This window comes from Mustelus asterias, chromosome 5 (genome assembly GCF_964213995.1).
Source record: "Mustelus asterias chromosome 5, sMusAst1.hap1.1, whole genome shotgun sequence".
Classification (NCBI taxonomy): Eukaryota; Metazoa; Chordata; class Chondrichthyes; order Carcharhiniformes; family Triakidae; genus Mustelus; species Mustelus asterias.
In genome coordinates, this window is record NC_135805.1 from 78,618,920 (window position 1) to 78,633,339 (window position 14,420).

Genomic DNA, 14,420 nt, shown 5'->3' on the forward strand with positions numbered 1-14,420 from the left:
GTGAGGATTTTGGTCACAGTCCCGCTGGGGTGCAACCCGTACAGCTTGTACAAGTTCCATCTCCCCCAGAATTGGTCATAAAGCCCCAGAAATCTAAATCCCCTCTTCCTACACCATCTCTCCAGCCACATAGTCATCTGGTCTAGTCTCCTATTCCTGCTATCACTGGCACTTGGAACTGAGAGTAACTCTGAGCTTACTATCTTTGAAATCCTGCTTTTTATTTTTTTTTCCGATCTCCCTGTATTCTGCTTTCAGGACTTTGTCTTTCTTTTTACCAATGTCATTGGCACTGATATGGACCACAACCTCTGGCTGTTCATTCTCCTCCTTCAGAATGTCCTGCAGCCGCTCAGTGACATCCTTGACCCTGGCACCTGGGAGGCAACATGCCATCCTGGTATCATGTCTGCAGCCATGGAAACATCTAATTGTTAGCCTTATGAGAGAATCCCCCATCACTATTGTCCTCCCACTATCTTTTCTTCCCCCGCTGTGCAGCTGAGCCACTTGTGGTGCCATGGACTTGGCTATTGCTGCATTCCCCTGAGAAACCACCTCCCCAGCAGTATCCAAAGCAGAATATAGAGGGGGAGATGGACTGAGGCTTTTGCTCTGTTTGGAGGTCATCCATTCCCTTTCTGTCTGTGCACTCTTTATTTGTGGTATGACCACCTCACTGTATGTGCTGCCTCATCCTGGACCTTCCTGCCCTGGTAAAATAGTGACAGGAGGGTGATGGGCACAGCAATCTGCCTTTCCTCCTGATTTCTCCACCACCAATCTCGCCGGCCCCAAAGGCTTCCTATCAATTCCTACAGTACCCATAAAATTGACTCATTAGTTCCCCTTCCAGACGTTTCATACCTCTAAACCTTCCGATCTCCTCGCTTTTGATTTCCCAACAATCATCACCCTCCCACTTTTTACTCCATCCAAAACACCAAATTCAAATTGAATTCAATTCATGGTCCCCACATGAGACACAACCAGATCCAGGCTGACAAGATGAGACATTGCATCTCATGGGCTTGGTCAAACAAGATCCAGCCTGACAGGATGAGGCATTGTGCCTTATCCAGGGCTTGATCTGACACTTCATCTCAGCCAAAAAACCAAGATAGCTTTAAGAAATTGCATCAGGTAAAGCCTCTGTTTAAAATCATTAGCTACTCTGATCCTTTACGGTACCCTAGCCTGGGAAAACCACTATCACAGATGTCAGCACACCTCAATTGCAATGGGCTAGCCTCGCCCCCTGCCTGATCATGGTTTCGTCCTTCCAGTGGTCAACACCATGAACATTCAACCCATGTTTTTCTGTCCATTATTTCTAATGGATAGGAAATTGTGTACAGCACAGCAGAGGGCCACATCCTACAAGTGTTATTCCCTAGTGAAAGCACCAGGTCACTTAATTATCTTCATTAAATTTACTTGGATTATAAAAGCTGCAGCATAATTACAGATTTGATCCTAAATGTGAAATTCTACAGAATTAATCTATTGCATTGCAATCTATCATTTTATTTATATATTCCGATAGGATTATAATACTTTGAACTTCGCTGGCAAACTGAATGAGGACCATCATCAGGATTACCGCCTCGAGTATGGCATGGAAAACAATACACACACAATCATCGCTTTCTCACGTAACTTGCACTCCTGTGACAAGAAAGACAAGATTATAACGGTATGATTTTTCATTCTGCTGTTTTTCCATATCACTTATCGGAAATTGATAACAAGATTTCATATTCTCCCAATAGGAGTTTTCATTTAAAATCATTCACAAAGAGAGCCAGTTAAATCTTGCTGGATCCTTCATTGTTGGTTTTATTTTTAAATCTGATATTGACTGAGAGGTCGGCTCTTTCTGCATTTTATGCAAGCATAGAAGAGAGGATGTAAAGATGCACTCATAAGCTGGTTTGAACCAGATAGCAATTGTCCATTGCTATTTTTATCTGTTCGTTATATGTACAAACACTCACATGTCCACTGGGGAAAATATGTGGACATTTCCTTTCACTGACTTTGGGAGGAATTTTATATAGCCTCCAAGAGCGAGAAGTGTGGTGGGACTTTAGGCAGGAGGTGAAATTTTGATTTCACAATGGTGGATTGAGATGCAGAGATAATGTCAGTGGTGTGTTTGTGGGATGTTGAGACTCACACTGTCCTCTGGTACATTGATACTTGTATTACACTCGAATACTCATTTGCGTCAAACTTATAGTGCCCTACCTTCAAGATAAATTTAGTGGTGGATGAGAATCTCGCGCACTCAGTTCATGTTTATTTAAATGTGGTGTTCACAAGTCAGCATTGTGCACTTCTGGCTGAGCTCAACTGTTTTCCTTGTTGAACTCTGTGCGACATAAGAAAGGGACAGGAGAATGGCAGCTTGCATTGAGGCTCTGACCCAGAAAGGGTGAGTCAAGTAACTGAGGAGGTAAGGGTGGCGTTGAAAGTTTGGGTGCCTCAAAGAGTGGAAGGAGGATCCACGGGAGGAGAGAGGGTTGGGTCAGGTACATGGAGGAGTGAAGTGGGAAGAGCCTACCATCTTGTGTGTGTGGTCTGGTGGTGGTGAGGACAGTAAGTCAAGGTTAGAAAATGAGGAGCCCAAAGAGTGGTGTCAGTACTGTCTTCATGTGGGTCCACCTCTGTGACTGTGTCCTTCCAGGGCTTTGAATTCAGCTACACCATTTCAATTAACCCATTGAGAGTGATCTCAGCCAATGTCCTTGACAATGCATAGAAGGGATGGCCAGCTGAATCTGAAAGTTCAGCCATGTCCCACAGAGTGGAAAATACAATACAGAATGCTAACATAAACATTCAATAAGAGTGAATGCAAAAACATAACATTGTTTTCTCCACAATAAAGGAAACGTCCCTCACTGCTCTGTAACCATCAATGCGTGCCAACCATGAGACAAGGCAGTACATTTAGCCGTCTAACTAAGGTTGGTTTAACAGATAATGATGGTGCACTCATGAATGAAGTGTGGCCAATGTAATGTAAAGTAAAGTTTATTTCTTAGTCACAAGTAGGCTTACATCAACACTGCAATGAAGTTCCTGTGAAACTCCTCTAATGTTAAATATTTACAAGTGAAATTTGAATTTGAAAAACACCCATTCGACTGTTGTGTTTTCAATATGTTTTTCTTTATTTTTTTTATGGGATATGAGTGTCACTGGAAAGGCCAGCATTTGTTGCCCAAGCCTAATTGCTCTTGAATGGCTTGCTTGGCCATTTCAGAGGGTAGTTAAAAATTAACCATATTGCAGTGGGTCTGGATTCACACGAAGGCCAGATCAGGTGAGCAAAGCAGATTTCCTACCCTAAAGGGACACTAGTGAACTAAATAGGTTTTAACAACAATCAGTGATATTTACATGACCTCACCATTACTAGGCCTAGCTTTATAATGCCAATTTACTAATTTAATTCAAATTCCACTAGCTACCATGGTGGGATTTGAACTAATGTCCCCAGAACATTAGCCTGAGAATTATCAGTGCAATGACATTACCAGTAGGCCACCATCTCCTCACTGTGTTTTATATTCATTGTAATGGAGTTGAGCAGGAAAGTTTGGGCTTTGATGCAGATTCTCCTTGTTTGACCAGGAAGTTGTTTTATAATCCACTCATAGCTACAGCATTGTTGGCTGATGGTGGCTTTTGCCAATGAAAAGCTTTCCCCACTGCAGAACCACTTGTGTCGCCTGTGCACACCACTGGTACTTGAAATTTCAATTGTCATTGCTCGGGAAATGGGGCAAAGCAAGAGAATGGAGGTGGCACAAATTTCTGGGCTTGCCTTCAGGAACAGCACATCACAGTTCAAATTCTGTTGTTTGTTTCACTAAGGAAGTCTATGCTTGAGTTGTGCTTGCTTTGTTTTTGGATTTTATTCTTTTTCACTCAAGCTTTTGGCTTTGATGTTTCATTCATGTCACATAGCACATTAGGGCCTGATTTTAAGGTACAATGTTGGAGCCGGAGAACTTGCCCATGATCGCCACAGCTGATCGCAACAATTTAACGCTGCATAGGTGAGACCTCTGCCTCTTTCTGAGGAGGGAGTCCAGCCTTAGAGAGCTGCCAACCGATGGCTGGCAGATCCATACTCCTAGCAGTGCCACTGTGCTTGATAGCTGCTGTTGGGACTACAAGTAGTCCCCAATGCTGAGGAGCTAAAGTAAGTCCAGGATTGGGAGTCTTGCTGAGAGCGTTGGTGGGTGGGGGACCAGATTTGAGAGACCAAGGGGACATGTTAAAGGGCAGAAGGGATGACCTGGAGAATGAGTAGTGCCTCCAATGGGCTCAGAGACCAATAAGGAGTTCCTCAGCGCTCCAGTGAATGCTGCATTGCTTCCCAACTGGCATGGTGCCTACCTGCACCGCGGGTAAAGTAACAGCGGAACACGGATGAAATCATTAAGTGGCCATTAATGGCCTCAATATGCCCAAGGGTGAGTGGGTTGCCCAATCCCATTGCTTTCCCCCCCATAAAATTTCAGACAGATGGGGCGATCGTCTAGTTGGTGGGATGACCATTCGCTGGATTCTACAGGCCCTCCTCCAATCCCTCCTCCTATCTTCAAACATCTAACTTCAGCATAAAATCTGGCCCTGTGTTTCAGCAAGTATTTCCATTTATCTAGATAAATTCATAGCTTTCCTATGGATTAAAGAGAAAATCCCTTTCAGTTCATTTCAGCTACTTATAATATCATCCTCTTTATTTCACTACACAACATTTTGACCTTCACTTTAACTGCAAAATACATTACTTAGTGAATAATAATAATACACAATTAGTTACGGTAACAATATATATTTTTACAGTAGTTGAGAGATTGAAAATAACCAGTATTTGACGACTGTTGTGTTGAACTATGATAAAAGTTAATTTCCTTTTTAAGACCATCTGTCTTTAAACCTTTAGCAAGTCTCTCCGATTTGTGCTTGACAAGCTGACACACAACTTCTAAAAGCCAAGACCAAGTAGTTTTAAATGAATACTCTTTTTTAAAAACTGCCAAATCAAATATTTAGTAGAACAGAGCCCATAAAAAGTTTGCATTGGATACTAGTCTCAGCCAAAGTAATAAACCTGCAACAATTTTATTCAAATAAAATAGAAGATGATTTCTATGCAAGAACCTAGTTTGGAATCCACCTGCTGTGACAGAGTTAAAGAAGTCAGTCGCATGATAAAATTGCTTTAAACTGCACAGCAAATGATGATCACCAACAGAGGTAGCCTCTCCAGTGGCTATGTTGGTAATCCGAGCAGTGAAATGTTGTGCCTCAGGCCTCTCCCAAACAACCCAGTCAATCCACAAATATAGTAAGCAGCTGACAAACGCGTTATTCATCGGGTCAAACACCTTCAACACTTTCTTCTTGGAAGATTGACAGCAAAATAATGGAACACTGCAGTCCTTTTGGAATGCAGGATTTCCCCAAAGCCCGGGCTGTCACTGGATCCTATATGGCCTTCCGGACTACACAGAACATCATGCCATTGAAGTGTCGAGTTCCACACTATTGACGTGCATGCAGATGAATGCCTGTTTTCCAGGCTAGCAAGAAAGAACTTACATTTACAGAACAGGTTCTTGCTTCTTTATTGGCATGGCTACATGTTTTTCTGCTTTCATTTGTGAGAGCAGCATGAAACTTGTTGGTGCTAGTGGGTGTTATGTTCTTTTGTACTATGTATGTATGCTTAAAAACACCTCTTAAATAATCCTTGCATGACAATGTGAGTTAAATAGCTGGCGCTGACATGCATGAGCCTGTGTGAATATAAGTGAGTAAAAAGCCTCACAACACCAGGTTAAAGTCCAACAGGTTTATTTGGAGCAAACGCCACTAGCTTTCCGAAAGCTTGTGGCGTTTGCTACAAATAAACCTGTTGGACTTTAACCTGGTGTTGTGAGACTTCTTACTGTGTTTAACCCAGTCCAACGGCGGCATCTCCACATCATGAGTATAAGTGAGTCAGGCAAGAAGGTGTAATAAGCAAAGGATGTTTTGTGCCAAGATCTGAGGGTGCTCCCAAATGTTGCCTTTCTCCTCCCTGTGTGCTTTCAATCCCAACATTACATTTCAGAATACAAAGTTTCCCAGTCCCCATCCAGTGCAGGTTTACTCTCCCTTATTGTGTCTACTTTGTCCTGCTATTAGTGTCTATATCCCAAATGTGATTTCCACTTCCGTGAAGACTGGAGGTACATTTAGTACAGCTGAAGACGTGTCGAGCTGAACAACTTGAATAGAAGTTCGGAGGAAAGGTGGTTGGCCTGAAACAATGGGTGCGATCTTACCGGCTGCTCATGTCCCGCCGCTGCTGCTGCAAGTGAGGACGGAGAATTTGATGCTCAGTCAAATCTCCATTCACTGTAGTGGGACCATAAAATCCTGCTGGCGTGAACGGCTGGAAGATTCCATCCATTAACTCTGATTCTCCCCCTACAGATGCTGTCAGTCCTGCTGAATATTCCAGCACTTCCTGTTTCGATTTAGATTTCCAGCATCTACAGTATATTGGTTTTGTTTGATTGAATGGAGTGACACCTACGAAGCAAGATGTCGCAAAATTCCTACAGAGGAGTAATGGAAAGAAATGTTACTATTTGCAATGTTATGATGGTGGTGGACACCAGTAATGTTTTACTTTTAAAAAAAAATCTGAAATCCCTGTTATCACTAAAAAATTGAAACCGCAAGATTCAACAGTTTAAAACAGAAGAATTTTCACTGTATAATGGTCAACCAAAGCAAGCTAACTACTATTTCAGCTAACCACGTATATTCTGAAACCCAGAATAACATAATTTAAACACAAAATCACAGGGAAGTTGTAGTTGATTACATACTATAAATTACATATTAAATGGCAAATATGACAGATATTATGAATTGGCTCAGAGGTCTACCCAGCATATATGTGATCAGTCTCAGAAGACAAAGACGGGACACGGCAATCAGAATACCCTTCATTATCCAGTACTTCCCCGGAGCGAAGAAGCTACGACATCTGGAGCCTTCAGCCGCTCATTTGATAGGGTAGATATTGGGAGGATGTTTCCACTTGTAAGAGAGACTAGAACCTGGGGATACAGTTTAAAACTAAGAGGTATATTGTTTAAGACTGAGATGAGGAAAAATGTTTTCTTTCAAAGGGACATTGGTATGTGGAATTCTCTTCCCCAGAATGTAGTGGAGGCTGGGTCATCGAATTTATAGAGCGGAACCAATTTTTTTATGGACAACAGAGTAAAGGATTTTGGGGCACAGTCAAGTGAGGTTCCGACCACAAGCAGATCAGCCATGATTTTACTGAATGACAGAACTGGCCAAAGGGCTGAATGGCCTACACCTCCTAAGTCCTATATTCCTATGTTTTTGCATTCACTTCATTGAATGTACCTTTTAGTGTCCAGTGTTATACTCACTACTCTGTGGAACATGGATGAATGTACAGGCTCAGTTGACTTTCTCTTCCATGTACTGTAAAGGAACTGGTATAAGTTCACACTCAGCAGGGTTAATTGAAATGTTGTTAGTAAACACAAAGCCCTTGTAAAGATTCTGTCAGCCAGTTGGACACATATTTTTCGACATATAGGCCCCCCATTTTCTTACCTTGACTGACTGTCCCTACCACATCTAGTTCACCAGGCCCTTCCCACTTCACTCCTGCACTATGACCATGAACCCACTCCACATTCCATTCCCCTCACCACTGAGTCATGCTTGCTGGTTCCAAGTCTCCATGCTAGCTGCCATTCTCCTGCTCCCTTCTTTTGTGCCATAGAGTTAATAAAAACTGCTGACCTCAGATAAAATTGTACAAAGCCGACTGGTGCACGCCACCTTTAAACAAACACAAACGAGATTGATGCGCGCCCGACTTTATCTTGAAGGTAGGACTTTATTTGAAAAGGTTTTATGCTATTTAATATTAATGGCATGTAAATACATTATAAACAGGAACCACCACTGGCTGGCATGAGGGCCGATATGCAACAAACACACCTCTGACTTTACCTCTCCATCTCACCTGCTATCATGAAATCAAAACATTGCATCCCACCTAATTCCAGTCACCCCACATGCCATGTTTTCTGCTCCTGCAGGCTCCATAAGATCTCCCCACAGAGAAGATGTCTTCACTTGCAGGTGAAACCAGAACTAAGGACCTCAAATATAAAAGAGTCACTAATAAATCCTATAGAGAATTCAGGGGCAACTCCTTACCCGAAGAGTGGTGAATGCGTTACCAAAAGGAGTACTGATGGTGACCAGCATTGATGGATTTAAGTGGAAGCTAGATAAATGCATGAGGGAGAAAGGGAAAATGGGGGTTAGGTGAAGAAGCATGGGAAGAGTCTTGTGTGGAGCAAACAGACTGACGTAGACCTGCTGGGTCAAATGGCTTATTTTTAAGCTTTAATACTTATAAGTTTTTCACAGAAGGCTACAATCTTTTAACTCCTTAAGTGAAAAATTTACCTTTGAACATAACAATGTTGCAGACTGAGGCTGATTATTATTTCAGATGTCTGATTCATTCATTTCACAGCCTAAATTAAATGTTTGCATTTCTCTATAAATTTTAACATGCTATTGACCGTCCTGAAACCATAAAGTCCTGCCTGACGTCACCAGATCTTTCCACGTTCCGCCCCTCGCCCGCTCTGATTCCCATGGTGGTGGCGGGCGGGGGGGGGGGGGGGGGGGGGGGGGCATTAAAATTCCAGCCTATATCTCCAGATTACCTTTTTTTCAATTTCATATTGAGAGAATAATTGCTGTCATATTGGCTGTCATTTATTTGTCTGCGTCACCATAGTTTGTGTTGCATATTTCTGCAAAAGCTACCATTCACCTTAGCTCCCATATACATCTTTTATTTTCATTCCTGTCCTTTGTTGGTCCTTTTCAAGTCAATGCAGCTTCTCCTGGATCTCTTTCTAGCTCTCGATGGCCACAGAGCTATAATGTACTAGATCCGTGCCACTTGATTGTCTCTACAGCACATGAAAAGGTCTTACTGTTTTCTCCACCATGCAGCCTGCTATGACTTCTGTGACCCTGGTCAGTTGAACAATGTTAGCACTGAGCCACTACTGAAAATTATTGTGGAATCCGCAGCTGGATGGGTGAAATGTTTCTCATTTATAAAGTTAAATGACTCATTATAGCAACTTGAGAAGTATGAAAGAAGCATTATGGCAGGTGCATCATGAGTAGCAACTTCCTTTCTGACCAACAGGGATGGGGTGACTCAAAATTGCTCTAACTGCTATTTTTGTTGGTGATCATTAAAATCTGCAGGAACTTCTGACCAGAAAATTTAGCCCATATTTCTTAAGGTAAAAGTAATCATCCTTCAGTTTCTCAAAAGCTCTCATGAACAATAACTTGAGGCTTTAAATCTACCCTGATTTATAAAATAAGCTTATAATAAAGTGTTGGTTCCCAATAGCATTTACACTTCAGAATGAGAGAATTTATAAAATGCATGCATGTTTTCTTTTTAAAACCATATAGAACATAGAACATAGAAAGCCACAGCACAAACAGGCCCTTCGGCCCACAAGTTGCGCCGATCACATCCCCGCCTCTAGTCCTATCTATAGCCCTCAATCCCATTAAATCCCATGTACTCATCCAGAAGTCTCTTAAAAGAGTTTGCCTCCACCACCACCGACGTCAGCCGATTCCACTCACCCACCACCCTCTGAGTGAAAAACTTACCCCTGACATCTCCTCTGTACCTACCCCCCAGCACCTTAAACCTGTGTCCTCTCGTAGCAACCATTTCAGCCCTTGGAAATAGCCTCTGAGAGTCTACCCTATCCAGACCTCTCAACATCTTGTAAACCTCTATCAGGTCACCTCTCATCCTGCGTCTCTCCAGGGAGAAGAGACCAAGCTCCCTCAACCTATCCTCATAAGGCATGCCCCCCAATCCAGGCAACATCCTTGTAAATCTCCTCTGCACCCTTTCAATGGCTTCAACATCTTTCCTGTAATGAGGTGACCAGAACTGCGCGCAGTACTCCAAGTGGGGTCTAACCAGGGTCCTATAAAGCTGCAGCATTATCTCCCGACTCCTAAACTCAATCCCTCGATTAATGAAGGCCAGTACGCCGTACGCCTTCTTGACCGCATTCTCCACCTGCGAGGCCGAATTAAGAGTCCTATGGACCCGGACCCCAAGGTCCTTCTGATCCTCTACACTGCTAAGAATGGTACCCTTCATATTATACTGCTGCTTCATCCCATTGGATCTGCCAAAATGGATCACCACACACTTATCCGGGTTGAAGTCCATCTGCCACTTCTCCGTCCAGTCTTGCATTCTATCTATGTCTCGCTGCAACTTCTGACATCCCTCCAAACTATCCACAACACCACCTACCTTGGTGTCGTCAGCAAACTTACCAACCCATCCCTCCACTTCCTCATCCAGGTCATTTATGAAAATGACAAACAGCAAGGGTCCCAGAACAGATCCCTGGGGCACTCCACTGGTCACTGACCTCCATGCAGAGAAAGACCCCTCCACAGCCACTCTCTGCCTTCTGCAGGCAAGCCAGTTCTGGATCCACAAGGCAACAGCCCCTTGGATCCCATGCCCTCTCACTTTCTCAAGAAGTCTTGCATGGGGGACCTTATCGAACGCCTTGCTGAAGTCCATATAGACCACATCCACCGCTCTTCCTTCGTCAATGTGTTTGGTCACATTTTCAAAGAACTCAACCAGGCTCGTAAGGCACGACCTGCCCTTGACAAAGCCGTGCTGACTACTTTTGATCATACTAAACTTCTCTAGATGATCATAAATCCTGTCTCTCAGGACAGGATTTAAGTGACAATACTTTACATAACTCACGTTATTTCATACAGCTGCCCTAGTCTTACATCAATCATAAACTATCTTGGTTCACACAGTTTTTTCTGGAATTTCAGTGTGTAGCATTTGGAACACTGACTTTTTTTTGGGAGATTAAGAATGCTCTGTTTTAACCTATCCTCGGAAAGAACGTCCAATTGCCAGCATCGCATCAAATAGACAAACACTTCTCAGCTTCTGCCACCTACATTAACAGGGATTGGGAGGTCACAGTGGTGACAGGAGTGAAGAGGCACATGCAGCATCTCAGAGCTAAAATGGGAAAGCTGAGTTTGACAGTTAGGCATTTCCACAAATACTTCAGGTTTTGTTGGTGAATTTTTGAATTTTTCATCATGGTAAATGCTACATTAACTGATCAAAGAGTGGTGAGATCATTGTTACAGCTCAGTCATGATTGGCTCACTATTAGCTAAATTGAATTGTAAAGTTGCCATGCTTACCACTTTATTCATTGTTTATGACAAATCCTTTGAAAACAAAAAACTTTTTGAAAAATAAGGATGTAAATCTCAAAAGTACTTACCCAACAACATAAGAAAAATCAGAATAAAAAAAGCCCTGTTAGGTTAGTCCCTGCTATACTTCGACTACTGTCATGGGGTGGTTTACTGTCACTTGAACTGGCATATGTTGGTCTTCATTTAACATTGCAACCAACTTCAGTTATCCCATCATGAGTTCTAATTGTATTTCAAATAAACCATTTTTGCCTGTTGCTAGATTATTCCAACTGTTTTAAGTACCAATAATTGTTTGAAAGTTACTTTCCTCTGATATCAATTTATATCTTATGCTTATACTTTAGTAGCCTAACATAATGTAATGGTCTGGATTTACTTTATCTGTACCATTTGATATGTTATATATTTGAGGAACATTTTACTAATCCTTCTTTAAAGGACGTCTTAAATTTCTTCATTCTTTCTTTACAGCTCGTTCTTTGTATATTTGCAGTCAGTGTTATTTTTTCTGTAATAACACTGCATTTGCATTTCTCTATAATTTTTTAATCCCTTTCTCATGCAAGTGTGATAACTGAATACAAACAAAGTATGATGTTCTGGTGACTCCATACTTGGATCAAATTCAGAATCACAGAATTTTTATGGCACAGAAGAAGACCATTTGGCCCATTGTGTCTGACACTGGCTCTCCAAATGGGCATTATGACTTAGCTTAGTGCCATTCCCCTGTGCATTGTTTCCATTCAGATAATCATCTAATGCCCTCTTGAATGCCTCGATTGAAACTGTCTCCACCAAACTTCCAGGCAGTGCATTCCAAACCTGAACCACTCCTTGTGCGAAATGTTATTCTCACATCACATTTGCATCTTTTGCAAATTATTTGAAATTTGTGCCCTTTTGTTCTTGATCCTTTTACAAGCGGGAACAGTTTTTGCCCATCTACTCTGTCCAGCTGCCTCATAATTTTGAACATCTCTATCAAATCTCCTCTTAGTCTTCTTCTCTCCAAGGAGGACAGTACCAGCCTCTCCAATCTATCCTCATAACTGAATTTTCTCATTCCTGGAAACATTCCTGTAAACCTCTTCTGCACAACGTATGAGAATGCTTTCAAGCAAACCCTTGCAAAATGTATACCTTATTGTTTTGGTTATATATTCTCATATTCTATCAACTTAAACGGTCTTGGCTTATTTTTCCTCTGAATTAGTATTAGACATTGTTAATGAGTTCAATGAATAATAAAAACAATTTGTTTCATGTATTTAGAATCAGAGAATCAATGTATTATTCCACAGTTTGTCTTTTCTTCATTGCTTGTGGTCAGGAAAATACAGTTAGGGTGATTTGGGCTTATCACCCTGAAGATGTGAAGCAAGATAATCCACACTATCATGAATTAAACCGTGGGAGGAAAAGTCTTCATTTATTGAACCCTGTGATGGACACTTTTATTCCTAATGACGCCCTCGTATTTAACATACGACATTATAACGTAAGTATGCAGTATTGAGAATTAATAGCTTCCGACCTATTATAAAATCCTAAGAATAATCTATATGTAACTATTATGAATTGTTTTTCTTTTCTGTTACCAAAAAAATCACCTTAAACAAAAAAAATTAAACCGTTGGGTTTATTTTGTTCAAGACAGGTCTCACTACCTATAAAGGACACTACCTACTGGTGTCAAATCTTTAAACTGCCAACCTTGACCAAAAAGCATCATGTGATAAGGGTAAGCAATACAACTTTTCAATTCATAAAAAAATGTTTAATTTTTAGTATCTGCAAATAAGAGACTACAATTTAGAGCATTATGTGTATCCCTGGAGTTCAGGGCAGCAGAGGGCGAATTTTAGAAGATTGTTTCACTCTGTTGAGTTCCCGATTTCTTTACTCTTGTCCCCGTTCTATACAGTTTGGTGAGCTATGGCCTTGTATGGAATTGTTAGGATGGAATTCACTGCAGTGCACGAGATGGAGCTTAATTTTGAGGAACTGGCTTGTCAGCAGATTATCCTTGTTTGGGAGACAGGACAACCAAGTTAAAGCTAGGATATATGTTAATTATACTGAATTTGAGTCACATTGGATGCAAATGACACTCTGTAGATAACGTTTGATCTTGAAAGTTTATCCCATGTTAGCCTTTGAAAGAATATGACTGAGATGAATATGTTAGCTTTTGAAAGTAGAAATACTTCAAAAAGAGCTTCAACTGGACCTGTATGTGGAGAACATTGTGGCATCTAAACCATTCTACAAATGGGTAAAATGGACACCATTTTTCCCTAAAATCTCGAAGGAAAATATCAGAATATGAGAATTATTGTATGCTTTTGTCTATTTGTAAAGAACATCTCTGGGAATGAGCAACGATCCTTCACAATGGAGGACATGAAGTTTTCTTAACATGTTAGCAATGGTTTCAATTTTTGTACTTGCTGTAGAACAGTGAAGATTAAAAAAGCTTAATCTACCATAAAATTACCTCCACCAACTAAAACTCCCAGTTACACTTACATTATAAATCCAGAGACAAGAGGAGATTTTTAAAAATTCCCATAACTAGTGACGTAAGTGTATGTTGGACATTGGGGTATAACTCAGAAAAGGCCAAGTGCTTAAAACATGGTGGTATTATGTTAATAGGTATTTTCCAACTGGATGGCACTGGGAAAGATAGAGGTTGAGCGACTGGAGTGTATGAGCCTCAGTAATGTTTTAAGCCCCAATTTTACCCCTGGGTCAGAGTGAGGGAGACGTGAGCTGGGAGAGAAACCCACATGATGTTGATGGAGGAACGCCTTGGGTAATCTATACTCCCAGCCTCTTTACAATTTTATACTGCAGGAGGAAAGGGCACTGACCAAAGGAATATATTTAAGCCTTGCACCTTTTTTGAATTTTCTGGGAGGTTGGGGAGCCTACAGTTTCCTGTTGCTTTCTCCACAGCAGTGCCATGACCAATTAAAGTCAACTTGCCAATCAAT

General features: G+C 41.4%; 1 protein-coding gene across 2 annotated transcripts in view; it reads left to right on the forward strand.

The window, feature by feature from the left end:
* Nucleotides 1-14,420, forward strand: part of moxd1 (monooxygenase, DBH-like 1) — a 74,107-nt gene that overhangs the window by 14,646 nt on the left and 45,041 nt on the right. For both annotated transcript variants that reach the window (XM_078213727.1, XM_078213726.1), the window contains exons 2-4: nt 1,547-1,696; nt 12,752-12,919; nt 13,079-13,162. In XM_078213727.1, coding sequence (XP_078069853.1) covers nt 1,547-1,696; nt 12,752-12,919; nt 13,079-13,162 — 402 coding nt within the window. The remainder of the gene's footprint in view (nt 1-1,546; nt 1,697-12,751; nt 12,920-13,078; nt 13,163-14,420) is intronic.